This window comes from Colius striatus, chromosome 27 (assembly GCF_028858725.1).
Source record: "Colius striatus isolate bColStr4 chromosome 27, bColStr4.1.hap1, whole genome shotgun sequence".
Classification (NCBI taxonomy): domain Eukaryota; kingdom Metazoa; phylum Chordata; class Aves; order Coliiformes; family Coliidae; genus Colius; species Colius striatus.
In genome coordinates this window covers 644,024-663,691 of record NC_084785.1, presented here as the reverse complement: position 1 = coordinate 663,691, position 19,668 = coordinate 644,024, and the positions used below count along the sequence as shown (strand labels likewise).

The following is a 19,668-nucleotide window of genomic DNA, read 5'->3' as shown; positions in this document are numbered from 1 at the left end:
TAAACAGGGGGAGAGTATGGGCCAGAAGGAACAATCCAGCCCTGGCTGCTAAAAGAAGAGCTGAATAAAATGACCTCATAGGTTTATCCCCCTTTTTAATTTCCTTGACTGGAGTGATTCCTGTAGTTCAAAAGACCAACCTTTTACATCCTGAGTGCTTTCCCACACCTGCTGGCTAAGAGCTTTTACTGGTTCAGAAGGCAGGAGAGCAAAAGCTGAGGAGCACTCTCTGTGCCTTGCTCAGTGCAAACAAGGTGGAGTGTGCTTACAGACACAGGTTTCCCATCACCCTGGCAGGAGGGAGTTGGGGGATCAGGCAGCCAGTCTCTGCTTTTGTATGTGAGATGCATTTTGCTTGTTTGTTCTTTTTTACTTAACCTCCTACAGTGCTGAATGCACAGAATTATCCTTACTTCAGCATTAAGTGGAAGCCTAAGGGTTTAGCTGTCCCCATGGCTGGAGGGCAGACTCCTCAGTTCTCATCACTGTGCTAATAAATGCCACATGGCTGGGGGTGTGTGGGAGTGTGTGTGTGTGTGTGTGTGTACACATTTCACAGCAGCTCCAAGGAGGTTGTCTGCCCATCATTACTGCTTGCTTGGGGGGCTGATTGAGGGGGACCTCTTCTCTCTACAAGAAACACATAGAGTGTTCTGCAGCTTTATCTGTGGCTGCAATTGATATGTGAATGATAACTCCTTTGCTCTCTTTCTACCAGGTGTGAACTCCTTCCTGGTTTACATGGCTTTCAAAGATCGTTTTCAGCTCACTGATTCTCAGGTAGGAAGGCTTGATGTTCACTGCCTCTGGCCCTGCAAGCTGGCCATTAGTCACACAGAAGGGTTTCAGTGCACTACATTGGGATCTGACATTCTCTTCTGGGTTCAGTCTTTATGTGTGTAACACTACCTACAATTTGCAACAATCCCCAAGAGCTCTGGGCTGAAGGTTATTTTTTAAGTAAGAAAAACCCAACCAACAGCAAACCCTGAAAGGCTTGGCTGGGGAAAGCAATGGCAAACCCCTCATTTGGAGACATCTGAGGTTTTCTCCCAGCTCCTTTGGTGTGGATGCAGTGGCAGTTTTATAAATCACTGCTTCATGCACAGGGCAGGACAGTTAGATCCCTGGCACAACCACTCTCAGTGTTTGGGAGCTGAAACTGAGCCTGGTGCAGGAGTGGGTTTCTGGATGAGGGGTGAGTGACTTACAAAGGAATTGCCCTTCTGGTTGTTATTCTGGTGCTACATTTGGGTGCATTTAATTGTTGAGATGGGCACTTTGTATTTCTAAATGTGGTGGGAGGAGAGGAATGCCTGGGAGTCATCTGGAACAGTGTAGGAGGCAGTGGTGTATGGCACTTATCTCTAATGACTCTGGTCAGCATTTTAATGAGTCCTGGATTGCTCAGCCTGAACCCTCACAGATTTGTTGCTGGAGTGGAGAATCACACTCCTATCCCAGGCAGTAGGAGAAGGGAGTGCAGGTTCTAATCACTCTCCTGTCCCAGGCAGTAGGAGAAGGGAGTGCAGGTTCTAATCACTCTCCTGTCCCAGGCAGTAGGAGGAGGGAGTGCAGGTTCTCCATGAAAATCAAATGTAAGGGTTTTCTTTCTCTGCCAGGCACCAGTAAAAGGGGCATGAAACTGGTACAAATCAGCCCTTTAAAATCACTCCAGCTGTAGGCCTGGGCAGTTGTTTCTTCCTCATATATGGTATAAATGCCAAACCTGACTTGTGAATAGTTCTTTGTACCCAACTGTACAGATCAGGAGATGCAGTTGTAGGCAGGAAAATGGACCATACCCATCCATCAAACCGCATCTTCTGCTTCTGCACTTCCTAATCTCTCACTTCCATTCTGCAAAATGCTGTAGGCTGATTCTGGAGGATGTACTTCAAAACAGGAGTGTACCTGAGTGTACATTCAGGGTGTATTGCATTGTTTTCTGCCTTTCAGATCTATGAGGTGCTGAGTGTAATCCGGGACATCGGTGCCACAGCTCAAGTGCACGCTGAGAACGGTGACATCATTGCTGAGGTATCTGATGTTTACTCTGTGGCTTATTCACTTCTGGGAGTTTGAGGCTTTGAAATTCCAAATTCCTTCTTTGCAAACATCACCAGGACTTCTAAAAGCATGGCATAGCTGTATCAAAGATGCAGGCAGAGCTGTACATCAGATCTTATCCCCTTCACTGCCACTGATAAAACAGCTTCCGTGGCAGCTTTCAGTTTGTGGTGGGTATCAGCCCTCTCAGCCTTTCTCCCCATAAGTGAAAGACCCAGTGTGATGATCACTGGGAACAATTAAATGTTCTGTGGTAACTAAACCCAGAGGGAGCAGGAAGAGAAGAAGCTTCAGCATGTGGGCTGCTGATGTTTGGGATCTGTTCATCCTTCAAACAGCAGTAAAGCAAATAAGTAGATAATGTATTTGGATTTAATCTGATCTCCACATTGGTGTTGCAGAGGATTTCTGCATTGTCTGCCTGGGGAAGAGCCTACCTGAGGCTTTGAGCCCAGTTGCTTGCAGCTGCAGGATGGGTTTTTTTCAGGAGATACTTTTTTGCCACATCTTAGAGAGAATGTTACAGATGCAAATGGTAGTGAAAGTTGAGGGATCATGAACCCAGCCTGGAGCAAATGAAAAGAGAAAGTTTCCCTGACCTCCTGTGAACAAATCAGCAAGGGTTTTGTGAGCTCTGGTTATTCTCAACAGGGGAAGCTGGCTGAGACTCTGGTTGTCAGGCCCTTATGTAAAGCCCCATGTGATCATTAGCACAGATGGCTGGGATGTCACTGGTACCTCTTTCCAACAGCTGTATTTGCTGCAGGGACAAAAAATGCATCTTGCTTTACATTTTTTCCCTGCTCTTTTTTTTCCCTCTGTGCCTCAGGAGCAGCAGAGGATCCTGGAACTGGGGATCACAGGCCCTGAAGGGCACGTGTTGAGCAGACCTGAAGAGGTGAGGCTTTTGCATTTACTCCCTCAGTTTATATCATTCCTGCCTTGCCATTGATTAGTTCAGACTAGGATGGATGTGATGGTTAATTCATGCTGGGGTGACTGTGAGCTTCTGTGGTGGCCACGGCAGTGCTGGGTTAATGGTTGGGCTCAATGATCTTAAAGGTCTTTTCCAACCTCCAAGGATTCTGTGTGGGGCAAGGGAAGAGACTAAGACACTTCCAGGGACTAAGTAGTGACTACTCCCTTCTAGAGACTAATTGTGTACTTGTGAGGTATTGAGGAACCCTCTCAGCTTCTGTACTGGAGGAGACATGTGCATGGAGCAAGTCATCCACATTTGGTTCACCCTCTGGAAAAGCCCATCTCTCTCTTGGTGTTCATTCAGAGGCTCTGCTCACACATCAGCTATCTAAAGTGAAGTGGGATGTGTTTGAAGCACAGAGCCCATGGTAAGCACTCAAAACATGTCCTCTGAATCAGCAGAAACGTTTAGGATATCCCCAACCCCTCTCATTCTGTCTTAGGCACTTCCATGACCATCATATTTGGTCATTGGATGAACAGTTCAGAGATGGTGGGGTTTTTTTACATCAAGGTGTACCAAGCTTACACCAAATGGTTTGCTGAAGGCACAGAAATGATGTACCAGAGAGAGGGGCTCATTTTCAGGTCTTAGCCCAGCACTTCAACATAATGAACCTCCATTCTCCCCCACTGATTTCTCTAGGGCCAAGCACCCCAATCCCTCCAACTCCATCTAAGTCTTTAAATCTCAAGAGTAAGAAAGAACCTTAAAACTTCCCTTTTTGGGTTTGTTCCCACTGCATTCTTTGTTTCCAGTCTTTCAAGTCTCTTTAAGCCAACACCTCACTGTGGCATTCTGGGTTTAAGTCCATCTGTTATGTACAAGCAGTTCTTTCTGTTCCTGCAAGATATTGGGACTTTGCTGACTGCCAGATGTGGCAGCTGGAAGCTGGGGCTGTGAGGTCATCCACACATGCCCCTCGTGCTCCCTCTCTATTTCCTCCCCTCTGTTCAGACAAGCAGCATCCAGGGACATTTCAGTAGGAACATAAATCATTCAGTTGCCTCACGCAGAACAAAGTCTCTCAGCTTGGGCAGAATGTGAATCCTCACAGAATTTGTGTTTGCCTCCAGGAGCTGGGGGGGTTTTTTTTTGCCTTCCTGAAAGCTGTGAGTGGACACTTGCACTGACCTTCCCACCCACCCATCCCCACATAGTTATTTTGTTTTTGTACATAGCTTTTGGCTTGCATCAGGAGAGCAGGAACAGATGCTGATGTGACACTTGGGGGTCATCTGTAGAGCACCCCTGAACTTCTGCTGAATTCAAAGGAGCTGCTCCTTACCTTACAGGAACTGGCCATCAAACTGGCCAAGTCTTGTCTGGCTACTTCAAAGCTCATCCTTGTCAGAGTGGGAGTTTAATGTGTGAGCTGTGTGGTTCCTTGGCTTGGCTGGTCTGTTCCATCTGTGCACGAGTGTGTTCTTTCTCAAGGAAGGCTGCCTGAGGACACGTGTCTGCCTCAAGTGAGGATCACTAAAGCCTCTTAGCAGCCTCACTGGGCAGCCTCTGTGCAGCTGAACTCAGCTGTGCTGTCTGCCCAGACTGGAAGTGTTTGGTCCAAAGTTCTCCACCTTGAAAGTCAGAGGAAACTGAGCAGGAAACGATGTCATCTGCTTCCCTCCCTCCTTTTCTCCAGCACAACAGTAACTTTGTGTGTGCAAAAACATACAACTCCCTTTAAGCTGGCTGATGATGAAGGCCAAATTCTGAGGGTGGCAGCAGATCCATAACCCCTGTTGACTTCAGGAGTGGATGTTTCTTGGGATGCTGGTCAACACTAGAAGTGGCTTTTCACGCTGCCCCTTGCTGTGGGTAAAGCCTGTCCTGAGGACTTTGTGACAGTTCTCATCTTACTGAGAAGCTGCTTAATTCAAACCTCCCATCTACAGCACACTCTCAGGAGTTGCTGAACAAGTCTAAAATATCTGTTACATCAAAACTCCCACCCAAATCAGCGAGTCTTACGTCAGAGTGAAGCATCTGTGGCGTGGCCACGTGTGTTTGTGTCTGTCTCGAGGTCTACACCCCTCCTGAATTCCCAGCTTGAGCAGAAGGCATGAATTAAGGCTTAAGTTTCACTGCTGACTCACAGGTTTAACTTACTCACCTCAATAACCTGAGTTGAGCCAAGGTGATGGTATTCAGCATGTTGTCCCAGCCACCAAAGGTCACCTTAATTAAGGTCAGCATCACCCGTTGCTTGCTGCAAAACTCCCCCCTGCCAGCTCAGATCATTCTGGGAGGACTTTTCGAGGGATCCATCTTTTTCTGGCTCTTTTTTTATGGTTTAGCCACAAAAATGCTGAAAGCTCAGGCAGTCCAAGTGCTCCAGGAAATGTCTATGTCTGTCCTTTTTGTTTTTTTCCAAGAGAACTGCTGTGCTAGGGCTTCTGCTGCATCCTGGTAATTGCAAACATTCCCTTCTGGACTAGTTGTTGGGTTATTGTTATGTGCCTGTCACCATAGCATCTGGGCACAAGGCATGAATTCAGCAGCCTTGTTCTCTTCCATGAAGAAGAATATTCTTCCCCTGAGCAGTTGCTCAAAGGCTTTTTGGTCAAAAGTCTGGAGAGGAGTGTTGTCTTATCCCAGCTTTGCAAGTGGGGAAAGCAAGGCATAGTGTGGAGATGTGGCAGAGCTGTGTGCAGACCTGCTCTAAGTGGGCAGTTTACAAGCTGCTGCCCTTGCCTGGAAGCATTCTGAGTTCTCTCCTTGTCTCTCAGGAGGGACAAGTATGCTTTTCTTGGCTCTTCCTTTCAGCCTCCATCTTCCCTGCAAGTGCTGCTGGCTGTGGCATACTCCAGTCAAATGTCCTGGAGTAAACACCCTCCCTTGCAGCCTTTTCCATTTCTGTGAGGCAGCTGGGATACAAAAATCTCCTCTTCTGTACATCACTGTGCCTGAGGAGTGTTAGTCACAAGCCCTGGCTTGGTGGTGGGCTAAGGCTTTAACCCTTTTGGCACTGGAGACCAACCTACTGGGTCTGGGGGCCTAGTTTTCTTTAAAAACTCCCATTTGTTGTTGTGATGGTGGTTTTGAGCAACCCAGCTGCAAGCAGAGTGCTGTTACAAGTGTGAGCAGGGCTGTTCTGGGCACTTGCACATCAGTCTGGCAAATACACAGTTTCCAAAGCTGATGGGTCCCTAATCTCAGGTACTTCTTTTAGTGGAGCAAGCACAGTGTCAGGAACCAGCAGTCATTGTGTCCTGAGTCTGGGACAAGTGATGCTTTACAGCTCTTGGACCTGCACTAAGTCACTGCAGAGCATTTTCCAAAGTGCTGAGCCTGTGCCAGTCCCACTGGAGAACCTGGGAGGTGCTGGTAACCTCTTGCATTTGGGAATCAGGTGGCTGGTTGCTCTGGGTTTCAGTTTCCTCTGTTGTTCCCTTGGGAAGTGTCTGTGGTGTGAGAGGCTCAGTTCTCCATGGCAGTTGGCACTATGAGCATTACCCTGCTGGTAAATCTGTCATCTGGACTGTGTGATCCCTGAAAGGCTGCAGAGTGATGATGCTCATTCTGAGCCTGTAGTTACAAGGTGACCCTCAGGCTTGCTGAGGTTATCTCTCTACACATACAAGAAAACAAGTAGTTGATTTATGGGGTGCTTCACACTCTTGTCAGTTCCCAAGCCAGATATTGTGGTGGAGGGTACCATTAGGAGGCTTGTTTGCAACCATGGCTTACCAGAGTGTGTGGCTGCAGCGTCTCTTCCACATGGGCTGGGACATGAATAGTTTTGTTGAGTCAGCGTTTAGTTGCTTGTTTTTTTGTCTAGATTAAAGAAGGGGCTTAATCATTCTGGCCTTGAGCAGCTGGGGTGTTGTTTTAGGGCTGTAGTCTGCTTGCAGAGAAACTTTGAAGCAGCCTGGGAGCAAAGGGAGTAATGAGAGGGGGCTGCAGCTTGGTGTCACTTTAATGATCGTGATTACACTGGACATTTTCCTGGCTTGGGCTTGGAGAGGTGGAAAGTCTCTCACAGCCCTGTGAAAGCAGAGGCTGAGACCCTCTGGAGGGGAGAGATGTTGGTGGCATGTGGGATGTTACTAACATGCTGCTGGCTTTGTTTCTCAGGTGGAGGCAGAGGCTGTGAACCGGGCAATCACCATCGCCAACCAAACCAACTGTCCCCTTTATATCACCAAGGTGATGAGCAAAAGCGCTGCCGATGTCATTGCTCAAGCCAGGAAAAAGGGTAAGTTATTTCCCTTGGATGGAAGTGCCCCATTAGCTCATGGAGTTCAACTCCTTGCCAGCATAAGCTTCATCCCTCCTGGTTTCTTTTTCCAGTGTTATCATCCAGGCTCCTTTTTAAAAGGTCCCAAGCAACCGTTTCTGTCTCATCTCCCACAGTGTTCAGTGGCTGTGTCAGTGACAAGAGCTGCTTCTCCTGTTCAGCCCAGAGCCTCTCTTCACATCCTACCACATTGAGCCATGTACCTTCACATTATCACAGAGTAATTCCACACTGTCTCCATTTAATGAGTCCCTCTGGAGACTGCAAGCTGTGTCCTCCTACCGTGGCCTTTCCTTGGTGCTTTCTGCTGAGCTGCTCCCTCTCATCTGAAGTGCTTCCAGGGGTCCTGATGGACATCTTGACTCACAAGCCCTGTTGGACTTAGTTGGAGTAGCCAAAGAGATTACCAGCCCCAGCTATCCACTGTGCTCCTTGCCTGTGAAATAGATCCTACTCATGTGTTGTCACAGCCTGGCATCTGAACAGGAATTGGGATCAACAGCCTGGGGATTGTGATTGCCTCTGGTAACTCTGCCTGAGGATGCTGCAAGAAGCAGGACTCAGATGTCTCATGCTGCTGCCTTGTGTCCTCCCTGAGGGCCTGCCCTGAATGATGCAGTAGCTCCTCCTGAGTCCTCACCCTGCTGTCTTGCCCCTGAGCAGCAAGAGTTACAAAGCACAGTGAGTGCCTGTCTCCCTGCTTGCTTCTGTGACTAAACCCCTTCATTGCTATTTAAAGCAGCTCTGGGTGGGTGAGTAAGCAGGATGGATGGTTTCCCCCTTTCTTTCCTCAGAAGGCTTGGATTTAATTTTTTTGCAGTCTAAATAAGCCTGAGTGGATACACAAATGACATCACTTTCCATCTGGGTGTGTGGTGGGAAGAGCTGATTTCCTACCACACCAACAGATTGGTGTTTGTGTATTGGCTCAGAAGGATTTTGGTCCCATGATTCCTGTTAAATGAGTTTAGAGTTGGTGAGGACTGATTCTCAAGGCATCTCTCTCTGTTCATGGCGTGGAAGCAGTTCAAGCTGTTAGGGATAAACCTTCCTGTGCTAGCTCCATTAGTGGGGATCATACTGAAATGAGAAGATGTGTTGACATGGCAAAGTGGCTGCATGTTGTATTACCCCAGAAAACAACTTGGTGTCATTGTGCAACTCAATCCTTTAAGCCAGGGAAGCATCTGCTCCTTTTTCTAGGCGAAGCACTAGAGTTAGATGCACCACAGAGATGACACATCAACAAAAACACCTTCTTTCTCTGCTCACTGGTCCCTGAGACCACTTGGTGGCAAGCAGAGAGAGGCATTGGGATGAGGGACTGTGCACTTTTATCACAGCATTTATAAGACACAGCCTGACTTGAGTGACTGTTGCTCTGCCTGTGAAAGGTTCTGGGATTGTCTCAGGTGCCTGACCCACAGAAGTCACTTGCCTTTGCCTCCTGAGGGAACTGGCACACACAGTGTTCATTCAGATTGTGTTTTCTCCTTATAAGGAGAGTTTGGGGTGCACATGGCACACCATTCTCTGTTCCTTTATTCCAGTAATGCAGTGGAAGTGCTGTGCAGTTAACCAACAGGGGAACCCAGGAGGGCCACACACACTAGCCTTGCCCTCCCAACCAGCAGAGGAAGCATAACTGAAACACTATCCAAGGCAAAAACTAAAGGGAATTGATTTGCTAGATGGAAAAGAACGAGTGTTGTTTAAAGCCAGATGTTCCCAGTGGCATTTGTATGGAGGAGACTCCCTGGAGACTCTGTCGTTGGCAGATCTGGGAGCTCAAAACATTGCTCCCTGCAGAACAATCCTCCCAATGTCCTGGCCCACAACAGGCCTCCCTTTAATAGCCAGTGTGTGTTTTGCCTTGTTCTGATTTCATAACCCTATTTGTGGCTGTGTTTGGTGAGCAGATCTGTGAGGCTACCAGCTTGCATTGCTTTTGAAGTTGCAGCATCTTGCATGTGCTTGGTGTGCAGATGGTGCTGGTGCATTCCAGCTTGCAAAGCATCGTGGCCATAAGGATCTGCTGTTCCTTCATGTGGTTCCAAAAATGTTAATGAAGAGGAAGGATGCACTGGTGGTTAGTGCCCTGGACAAAGTCAGAAGATCCAATTTCATTTCCTAGTTGTGCCACAGATTTACTCTGTAGCCTTAGGGGAATCACTCAGTTTCCCTGAGCTGCATTTGTGAACCAGAAGCACCGAGGCACCCCGTGGGATGGGCTTGCTCTGGAGGCAGGAAACCTCCCTGCTAGGAGTTTTCTCTGCTTCATGCACAGAGCCTGTTCCATGAAGCCCAGCCTTGCTACATCTTTAATGCACACACATTGGTGAAAGTATTGCACCTTTTTTTTGCTGTTCTGCTTCTTCCACATCCTTTCTAGACCAAGCTGGATCTCCTCACGCTCTTACACTTCCCCTTAAGCCTCTTTCATAAGGTGCTTGGCCCAAGATGCAACACAATGAATCTTTACAGTAACCCTTTCAAGCACAATTAATCTCTGCCATCCTCAGCAGCTGGGTAAAGGCATTGTGCATGTTTTGCTGCTCCAGGCTCTTACCAGTAAGGATATCTTTGTTATTAACTCAGATGTTTAATTGTTTGGACACTTAGTCTGAGGGACTGATGTTTGGAAGATGCTTGGTGTTTGCTTAGGCATTTCAAGCTGGCATGTAGAATTCAGAGCTGGCTTGGGAAAACCTGCCCCATGTAACATAAAGCAGCATATGAGGAGCATGGAAGAGGCTGGGACTTGGATGTGCCTGATCATCTGGTTATGCAGGCCAGTGAATTCAATCCAGTGTTGTGTGTCTGTGATCTGTTCTTAAGAGGAAGCACCAAGTTGCTGGTGTAACTTACCCACCTTGTCCTTTTCCAGAAGGATGCTTTATGCCTGGAAGCCAGGCTGGAGATGCTTATTGCTTGGTGCTCACAGGGGATTCATCTATGTTCCTGTCCTGTAGGCACTGTGGTGTATGGAGAGCCCATCACAGCCAGCTTGGGTACCGATGGGTCTCATTACTGGAGCAAGAACTGGGCTAAAGCAGCAGCTTTTGTTACATCCCCACCACTGAGTCCTGACCCAACCACTCCTGATTTTCTCAACTCACTACTGTCCTGGTGAGTAGAGGTCTTTGTGTTCATACAACATGTGCTTCCTCATGAGACAAGCGGGTGATAAGAGTAGTAGCTGTTGTTGCCAGCAAGCAAAAGGCTGGTTTACCTTTAGGAGTAAACCTGTGACAGTAAAACATCTGACCTGCCTATCATTGTCTTCTCCAGTGGAGACCTCCAAGTTACTGGCAGTGCCCACTGCACCTTCAACACTGCTCAGAAAGCTGTTGGGAAGGACAACTTTACCTTGATCCCTGAAGGAACCAACGGGACTGAAGAGAGGATGTCCATCATCTGGGATAAGGCTGTGGTATGTCACATGTGTCTTAGGATTGGGCTGCAATGAGCCAGGGCTGCAAGAGCTGCAGCAGCGTGTTCCAAACCCTCCAGATGCTCATTATGGTCCTTCCACGTGAGGTTTTTACCCCTGGAAGAGACCACTGGGAATGTGTTGTGCTGTCAGCTGTCTGCTTTTCAGAGCACCTGGTTAACACTGGGACTCCTCTCTTTCCCCAGGTGACTGGTAAGATGGATGAGAACCAGTTTGTGGCTGTGACCAGCACAAATGCAGCTAAAATCTTCAACCTGTACCCACGGAAGGGCCGTATTGCAGTGGGCTCAGATGCTGATCTGGTTATCTGGGATCCTGACAGTGTCAAGACAATCTCTGCCAAGACTCATAACATAGTAAGGATACTTTCTGTGATGTGAGCTCTGCTGCTCATTTCCTCCCCTTTTCCTTCAATGCTAGACTCTGTTGCCAAGATCTAGAGCTTATGACAGTGCAGGGCTTTGTCTTCTCCATGCCTCAAGCCCTCTCTGGCCTTACACCCAGCACAGCTCAGCTGTGTGAACAGAAGGGAAGGCACTTGAGTCTAAGTCTGTAATCACATGAATACCCAGAGATTCCCCTTGGAGCAAAGAGATTGTCTGCTCTGTCTGAGTGTTGGATGCTTAGATCTGAGCACACAGAAAGCTCTTTTAAATCTTCTAAAATACCAAAAGGCCTCTTATCACAGTGTGTCATTTGTGGCTCCCTGGCAGGGGGGAATGTGAACTGCTCCCTTTAAAGTGGAGTCAGTGAAGCTTGTCAGCTCTTGGACACCTTCCCTGGAGATCTGATCCAGATCAGTGGGTCTGAATGGGTTTACACTACCTCCTCTGGCACATGGGTGTGGAGTCAGACATGATTTTACTGGTGACCATCTCAAAGTCAGTTGGCACAGGGAGGCACAAGGCAGCACCCAGGCTAACCAGACCTTCCCCTTATCTCTGCTGTGGCTTTGTGGTGGCACTGTTAGAGACACTGTTTGCTTGTGGCCCAGATTTTATACCTGTCTCCTGCAGTGAAAAAGCTGTTCCACCCTCTGGGAAACTGCAGCATGATCCCACTGCAAAGGGCTGGTTGGAGTCTCCCTGTGACATCTGAGCACTGTCTCAGAGAAAGCAGCCACTGTTTGCCTGTGTGATGACTCCTTTCAGTGCTGGCCATGAACCTATGGAACATTTCCCTGGGAAAAAACCACCCGACCCTCCTTGTTCTTTTTTTCTGTGAATGCTTTCATTCACTCTGGAGCAGAATCTTCTTCCACACTGGGAGCCCTTGGCACATTCACAAAGGAACTTGGGGGTGATTTTTGGAAAGGTTTGGTTCACTTCCCTGTGGCTGTCAGGATTGGTCACAGATGACTTGGGTTCATCCTGCCTCTGCTTAGACTTCTAACAGAGGCATCCAGAGTCAGAAGTCTGGTCACCTCAGTCACCTTAGAGGTGCTTCCAGATTCATCCAAGTCTGGAGAAGAACAACTTAGAGGAAGGACCCCGGGGACATCCCACTGCCAGGTGCCAAATGTAGTGGTCTGAACATGAGTGTGTGCTTATGAGAGAGCTGGAAGTGGTTTGCTGGATGGAGTGTTTAAAGTCAGTGCCATTTCATGGCAGTTCTCTTGAGGAATGGAATGGAATGGAACCCTTTACATTTCCTAGCACAAAACTCAGAGAGTATGTTTTGGGGATATCTTCCAGTACAATCAGGACTGACTCCATGATTTTGCCACAGATCTGGGTTAGGCTGAAGAAGAGCCAGATTCACTGTGGAGCAACCAGTCAAATAGCTTCTATGCTAAGGACTGCAGATCCCCCTGAAGCACTTGCAGCATGTAAGAGGGCTCAGCTCTCAAGGTTCCATTATTGCCAAGGGCTGCATCTTCACCTTGTGCCAAGGTTCTGGAGGGGGAAAGGCTCCCCTTTGCCAGTGGTTTGTTTAAAGCTTGAAGGGCTATCTAAGAAATCACAGTTGTTTTTCTTTCCTACACATCCAGCTCTAACCTCTTCCCCTGGCATTGCATCATCTGGCATTACACCTGCCAGGCTGCTCAGTTTGGGTCTCACACTGCACGTGTGCCTTGTGCCAGAGGAGGAACTGATACGAGGGATGCCTTCAGAGCCAAGGCATCCTGGTTTGGTCAAGTATACAACAAAAGCTCCTTTGAGAGTCAGGCAGAGTGGTTGCTGTGACACAGGGAGATGTGGGGATTGTGTGGCAGCAGAGGATTGGTACTTTTTTAAATGTTAGAGCAACGTACAGATGTTTTCCAAGAATTCACACTGCTCTTACCACTGTCTGGCAAGGAAACACCAGGAGCGGGAGGGGGACAGGGTGTTGTTCTTGGAGCCAGCCTGACTCATAAGCTTCTAACCAAGCCTTCTCCTTTTATTTCTCAGTCTGGACCCAGTTCAGTGTCAGTTTAACCACCATCTGAGCTATTTGTGCATCTGCAGGCAAGCCTACCCCTACTTAGAACACACTTCAAGAGCAAACTCCATTATTAACCCAGGAAAAAAGAGTTGGATTTGTCTCAGAGATGCTCACTAGAGTAACAGTCCCCACATAACACAGTGGTAGTGCATCTCATCCCAGGATGCTTCGTGGGTGGGACATTTACCAGTGATTCCTTTAAAACTTGTCTGTTTTCCATGGTGTAACATTTCCAATCCTGTTAACTGAGGATGAGCAATCCCATTAGAGTGAAACAGGATTGTCCTGATTGCTTGACCCATCACCCAAACCACTGCTCTGAAATAGAGCTTTTCAGAATTGTCATGAAAGATAAACTGAGATAAACTCAGACACTTCATTTGGCTTCTTAACCCACCCCCCTCCCAGCCCAGAAAAGCTGTTTGATACCTTTAAACAGACAGGCTTGGAGTTATTCCCATTGGAAACTGTGTTTCCTCTGGATTCATCTCGTTGCAATGGGAACTTCTGCTGGAGTAAATCTTTACTAGATTTAAGCTGATACTAGAGACCAGCCTCTAAACTCCAGCTCAGGTGCCCAACTTAGGTAGATGCTGTTGATTTTGCCTCCATCTATCCTTAAGGTTTCCGCCAATTAACACTGGTGGTTGCTGATTAAAGCACAGCAGGCTTTAAACTATGTTTACACTCCTGTGTGTCTTTCTGTTTGTTCCAGTCTCTGGAGTACAATATCTTTGAAGGCATGGAGTGCCGTGGGTCTCCCTTGGTGGTGATCAGCCAGGGGAAGATCGTACTGGAGGATGGGAATCTCCACGTGACCGAGGGATCCGGGCGGTACATCCCCAGGAAACCCTTCCCTGACTTCGTTTACAAGCGCATCAAAGCAAGGAGCAGGGTGAGGAGAAATGGTTGGCTGCACATTTGTTCTCTCACTGAAGCTCCTGACTTGCAGTTGGGGTGGGAAACAGATGCTCTCCCCTGGCTCCCAGGCTTCTGCATCAATGTTCCCTGGATTGGAGCCATCTTTATCTCATCCCTCTTTCATTTTTGCTATTCACTCGAGTCATTACAGGAATATGCTTTGGCCTGAGATGGGATTTGCTGCACATTTTAGTTCTCTTTAGTTCTCCCCTGTCTTGGGACACTCTACACAGAGCCTTGTGTCCAGGAACTGTCCAGTTAGGGCACAAGTCAAATCACAGAGGGCATTGATAGCATTTGCATGTCAAACCTTTCAACAGCCATTTCTAGCTTACTGTTAGAGGCATTGTGCTGCTTTCCCTGCTCTCAGATGTGATCAGGTGCTCTTGTCTGGTGACTGATGAGTCACAGGCACGACCCACTAACTGCTTGAAAGTGAGAGTTTTCTATTTTTAAGAGGTTAGAACAGTTGGAAGAGTGGTTTTGTACAACACACCCATTCAAAACAGAAGCTGCCTTTTGAAATGCCTTTAGTTGGTAAAAGCAGAGGAGGCAACACCGAGCTCAGCTGAAAGTGACTTGTAGAGGTTCAGTTCTAGATGAAGTTTCTGAAGAGGAAAGTGTTTTGGTGTTTGAATTGTTGCCCTCTCCTGGACAAACCCAGAGCTGGGTTAGTTCTGCTGGCCAAATGCCATCTTGCAAACCATCTTTCTTTAGTTGTTCTTTTCAAGCAATTGCAAGTTACTGAAACCACAACCTCAGGTCGTTCAGCACCGCAGAGAACAGATCTGTGGCTTCTCTTGGGTGCAGGAATAATGCCTGACCTATAAATCCAATTGGGCAGCCTCTCAACTGGAATAATTGCATTTAACCCAGTCTCAAGCTCCCAGGCTGGCTCTGTGAGGTGAGCCTGGCTCCTCTCTTGCAGACCTGCCTCTGCCTCAGGAGCTTTTTAGGGATCAGTAAGAACTTGTTTCATTTGAGAGCTGTTCAGGAGCCTTCAATACAACAGCAGGTAGGTTGAGATTGTTGAAGGACAGAGCTTGGGGTGCAGGGACAGACTGACTGCCTTCTGCAGGCTGCTGAAGCCCCAGCAGCTCAGAGCAGGTTTCATTTGAGCCGTGGTGCTTCAGAGAGCGGCTCCCAGGCCGGGACGAGCGCGGGGGAGACGTCGGACCCTTTCAAATCCTCTTACCAGAGATAAAGCATGAGATACATGTCTTTGGGCTCAGCCAGCTGTTTAGTTGTGTTTTGAAGGCTGCTTTGACCCTGAAGGCTGCCTGCTTGTGTGTCTGCAGCTGGCTGAGCTGCGGGGTGTGCCTCGAGGGCTCTACGACGGCCCCGTCTGCGAAGTGTCGGTGACACCCAAGACCGTCACGCCAGCGTCCTCAGCCAAGACATCTCCTGCCAAACAGCAGGCCCCACCTGTGAGGAACCTGCACCAGTCTGGATTCAGCTTGTCTGGTACATACTTTTATGGGGCTCACATTATCATATGGCTTTGAAATCGTGCCTTGTTTGTACTCCCATGGCTCTGAATGCATTCTGCTGGAATTGGAAGGCAGTGAGAGGCTGGGGGGTGCTTTTAGCTTGGAGGTTATCCCTTTAGGAAAGGAGAAGGGCAGTAGGGGAGCTGTCAGAAAGTCCTGCTGATTTTCATGCCATGACATGAATGCTGAACACTCCCCTTGCCTTCTGGGCTCGGTCCTCAGGCAGGTGCCTGAAGAAGGCAGATGGCACCAGCTTTGCCAGCTGAGACCAGCTGTGGCAGATTGGATTTCTCACCTTTCTGTTGCAGTGCAATAAGAGTGAAACTATAAAAGGGAATGAAAGGCTCACTGAGGGGGAAAACCATTTATGCAGCTCTTCTCTGTGCAGGGCTGGGTGCCTCAGGTGCTCACTGCAGAGATACTAATGCAGAATTAAGGGCCTTTCCTCCAAGGACGCTGCATTTTTGGGCACACAGTTGGAGCCTGGCCTGAGGACCAGTGCTCTCCTGATTCCTTTGCCCTGCAGCTCTCTCATCTCCCACTCTGGCTGGTTTGGGGTGACCTGACGCTGTTTCTCTCCTCGGCAGGGGCACAGATCGATGACAACATCCCGCGTCGCACGACCCAGCGCATCGTGGCACCGCCCGGGGGCCGCGCCAACATCACCAGCTTGGGCTAAGGACCGACCCCCTTCCGTGCCTGCCTGGCACACCCGGGCACAGGGCACCTGGAGACCCTTTTTTGATTCTTTTAGAGCCTGTGACAGTTACTGCGGGCAACCAGTGAGTGGGGGGCTGAAGTAAGTCCCCTCAGGTTCCCTCCTCATCTTCACCAAACCCCTCTCACTTCCCCTCCCTCACATTTAAAGGAATAAACCCTGTTTTTGACACCTCTGACATGCAAAAGTAAATGTAAAGAGGATGTTTGAGGTATGTGGCCTCTTGTCCCATTCAGCATCTTTCTTTTAATAAAGGAAGGATCAAGTGAATCTCCCGGGAGCTGCCTTTAAGACACACACAAAATAAGGAATGAAGACATTGTAAATGCTTTCTTGGTTTTTGTTTGGTTGATTGTTTTTGATGTCAAGCAGAAGAGTAGTTCAAGGGTTTGCAACTGGATACCCTGTAGGGTTCTGTGTTCCAGCAGAATAGGTAGGCAAGCACGGAGGGACACGAATCCCAGCCTGTCTGTAACCATTCCCCACCACCACCTTTGAGGTCACTCAGTGGTTGTCTGCTGTCAAGAGAGAGAAACAGAACCCAGCAGTAGGGATTGACAGAGCACATCACACCCAGCTGTGGGGTGAGTTAGAGTCCTTGGGGACTTGGGTTCTGTTGGTTTGTTTTCTCTTTTGGGTTTCATTGTTTGTTTCCTTCTGGATTTTGCTGCAAATTAGGTCCTTGAGGAGCCTTGGTTGGGTTGTTTTTAGATGTGTGTGTGTGTGTTTAATATGTTTTATCATTGTGTTTATGAAGCCTTATCTGAGAACTCGGGGTCACCCTCTACTTCCTGATCCTTCCTGAACCTCATTCAAGTTACAGACTCCTGCTGGTGTCACTGCCAAGGCCACCCTGGTACTCCAGGTCTTCCTTGGTTCCATCATTCCAGCCAGCTGCTTGCCACTCAGCTGCAAGAGGAGGTCGAGGAGCAGCTTCATGAGCTGTTATGTAGAGGTCTTGAACTGGTGCAAAGAAAGGGGCTGGAGACCAGCTGAGGAGCTGGGACTGAGGCTCTTGAGAAGTTTTTAGCAGTTAGTTTGTCTTCTATTGCTAGAGGTGGAAACTGATAAGCAGAGGGGCATAGGCAAAGCTTTCTGCAGCAGCCACATCTCCCCCTTCCTGGCCAGTGATGAGTGGTTATTTAAAACTTGATGAGAGTTTATCTTTAGGGTGGTCAGTTGAGTGTGTGTGAGAGCATGTGTGGCAATTCCAACTCCAGATGCCCAGCTGTTGGAACTAGGAGCCTCAGAGCAGCTCAGCAGGTCAACAGCAGCTGAGAATCTCTCATACATGGTGCAAATTTTACACTCATCCATTCATTCCTTCAGGAATCTGCCTTTGTGCAAATATTGCTGAGGAGGCCTGGTGTCCCCCCCTCCTCCTCAGACACCTGCTGCCTCAGATGGGAGAAACCTGAGGCCACGAGTGGCCCTTCAGTGAAATTAGGAGCCCCAACTCCTGTGGCAGTCAGCAGGATCTGGGCATTTATCTTCTGGGATTGAAGGTCCTTCAGGCCTGATGATGGAGGCTCGTTGTTTTCGAGTCATGGAGAATAAATGTGCACCCTTAGAAGGTCACTCAGTGGTCCCAAGGACCTGGCCTGTCCCTCAGCACAGAGAGCTCTTCTCCCTGCAGTTAACACAGCATTACCTCCACTCTCTGTGTGCCCTGGCACTTGGCTACATCTTCTGCTTTCTCTTCTATTTATGCATTGCCACGTCCACTGACCTTGTGTTGCTGTGAGTATCCCCTTCAGTGGTGGTTACAGGTTCTTGTAGGGGGGAATTAACTACAGAGATAAGCAGGCTTTGAAGAAACAAGTCCCACATTTGTTGGTATGAAATATCAATGCTGGGATTTACAAAGGATCTGGATGCTGCTTAGGTACCCAAAGCCTCCCAGCTTCAGCACCTAATTCCTTCAGGCCCCTCTGAACACAAGAGTGAAGAAAAACCCACCCGTTAGGTCAGGACTCCCGAGTCTTTTCCTTTCCCATCAAAGCACTTTGTGAAGTGGTTGAGTTCCATCACTTTAAGTAATCCCTGACCTTCAGATGTACTGCAGCTATTCTCATGGGGTTTGTTTCTTTTTCTTGTTCACCTGGATGTTAAAAACCAACGTGAAGGAGTTGGGGAGAGGAAAAACAAGGCATGGTGTCAGTGCTACGGGCTCTTCAGTATTCACTTCGGTCTTCCTTTGGGTTTATTGTTTCTTTTCCTTCACTTAACTCCTGAGGACTTTTCAGTCTTAATTTGTGCTTCAAAAGGCAGAGATAAAAAGGAGAAACCCCCTCCCTCCCCCCCCCCACCCCCTTAAAAAAGAGCAGATTTTGCAGGCTGTGTAAGCATGTTTTTCCCTGTGAGAGCTCTGTGTCCGCTTTGTGTCTGTTTAATGAATGTCATATGTAAATGCTTAAAAGGAGAAACACAAACGAGCTGATGGCTTAATTAATGAGCAAACCGCAGTGACTTGAAGCTCTAAAAATAAAGAAAGGTAAAAAAAAACCCAAGTAGGATTTAATACTAGCTGGATTTAACCCTTGGATTTGTGATTGTGAACCATGAGTGGAGGAGCTGTAAGTGCTAAAGCTGTGTGTAGACAAAAAGAAGTCCTGATATTTGACCATTGTCTCAATGGCAAAAGAAAAACCCCTCCCACCCCCAAGTCTTGTGTTTTATTCCCTGAGAACTCTGTGTTATATTACCATGGGAACTCCTAATAAAGACAAAATGTTGTTGTTTCACTAGGTGCGTCTGTGTCTCGAGGCGATGCGTGTTGTGTGAACTCTGTACCTCGGCTGGTGCCTTCAGCACATAAAAACTGTCTGAGCTCTGAGCTTGGTGATGGTGTGGGCTGGTGGTGATCCTGTGTGGGAGTGAGAGGGACAGTAGCAGAGCTGAAGATAAGGTCCCATTGTTCCTTGGAAGATGGTGAAGGTAAAAGAATGAAAGCCAAGCCTCTTTTTGGGGTGCTTGTCTGCTTAAAACAGTTTGGCAAAGCAGACATTTGCCTGAAAACTGGCTTCACAGTGCAGAGATCACTGCTGGAATATGAGCAGAGGATGCTCTGAGTGTTGGCATAACCCTCAGCCCTCCAATGTGTTGCTCCTTGGACCCTCCTCAGAGTGCTGAAGGAGGGGAGGACAAGGACAGCTGTAAACAGAAGCCACACACAGATAACTGAATGGGGAGTGTTAGAGCTGGCTGGAAGGACACCAGTGAAGCTTCTGGTGGTGGTGGTTGGGTTTTACTGGTGGTTTTTACTATGAGGGAGATGGCAATGGATGGTGGGAATGGCTCAGGACAGCATCAGCTGAGCCAACGTCACTGTCAGCTGCTCGAGCTGTTGGTTGCTGCCTCCCTGCA

General features: G+C 48.2%; 1 protein-coding gene across 1 annotated transcript in view; it reads left to right on the top strand.

The window, feature by feature from the left end:
• DPYSL2 (dihydropyrimidinase like 2) overlaps positions 1-19,046 on the top strand; it is a 40,183-nt gene extending 21,137 nt beyond the window's left edge. The window contains exons 5-14 of the mRNA XM_062015770.1: positions 719-780; positions 1,960-2,040; positions 2,900-2,968; positions 7,130-7,250; positions 10,265-10,421; positions 10,584-10,725; positions 10,932-11,102; positions 13,889-14,068; positions 15,393-15,558; positions 16,172-19,046. Of these exons, the coding sequence (XP_061871754.1) occupies positions 719-780; positions 1,960-2,040; positions 2,900-2,968; positions 7,130-7,250; positions 10,265-10,421; positions 10,584-10,725; positions 10,932-11,102; positions 13,889-14,068; positions 15,393-15,558; positions 16,172-16,263 (1,241 nt within the window). The 3' untranslated portion in view covers positions 16,264-19,046. The remainder of the gene's footprint in view (positions 1-718; positions 781-1,959; positions 2,041-2,899; positions 2,969-7,129; positions 7,251-10,264; positions 10,422-10,583; positions 10,726-10,931; positions 11,103-13,888; positions 14,069-15,392; positions 15,559-16,171) is intronic.
• The last annotated feature ends 622 nt before the right edge of the window (positions 19,047-19,668 follow it).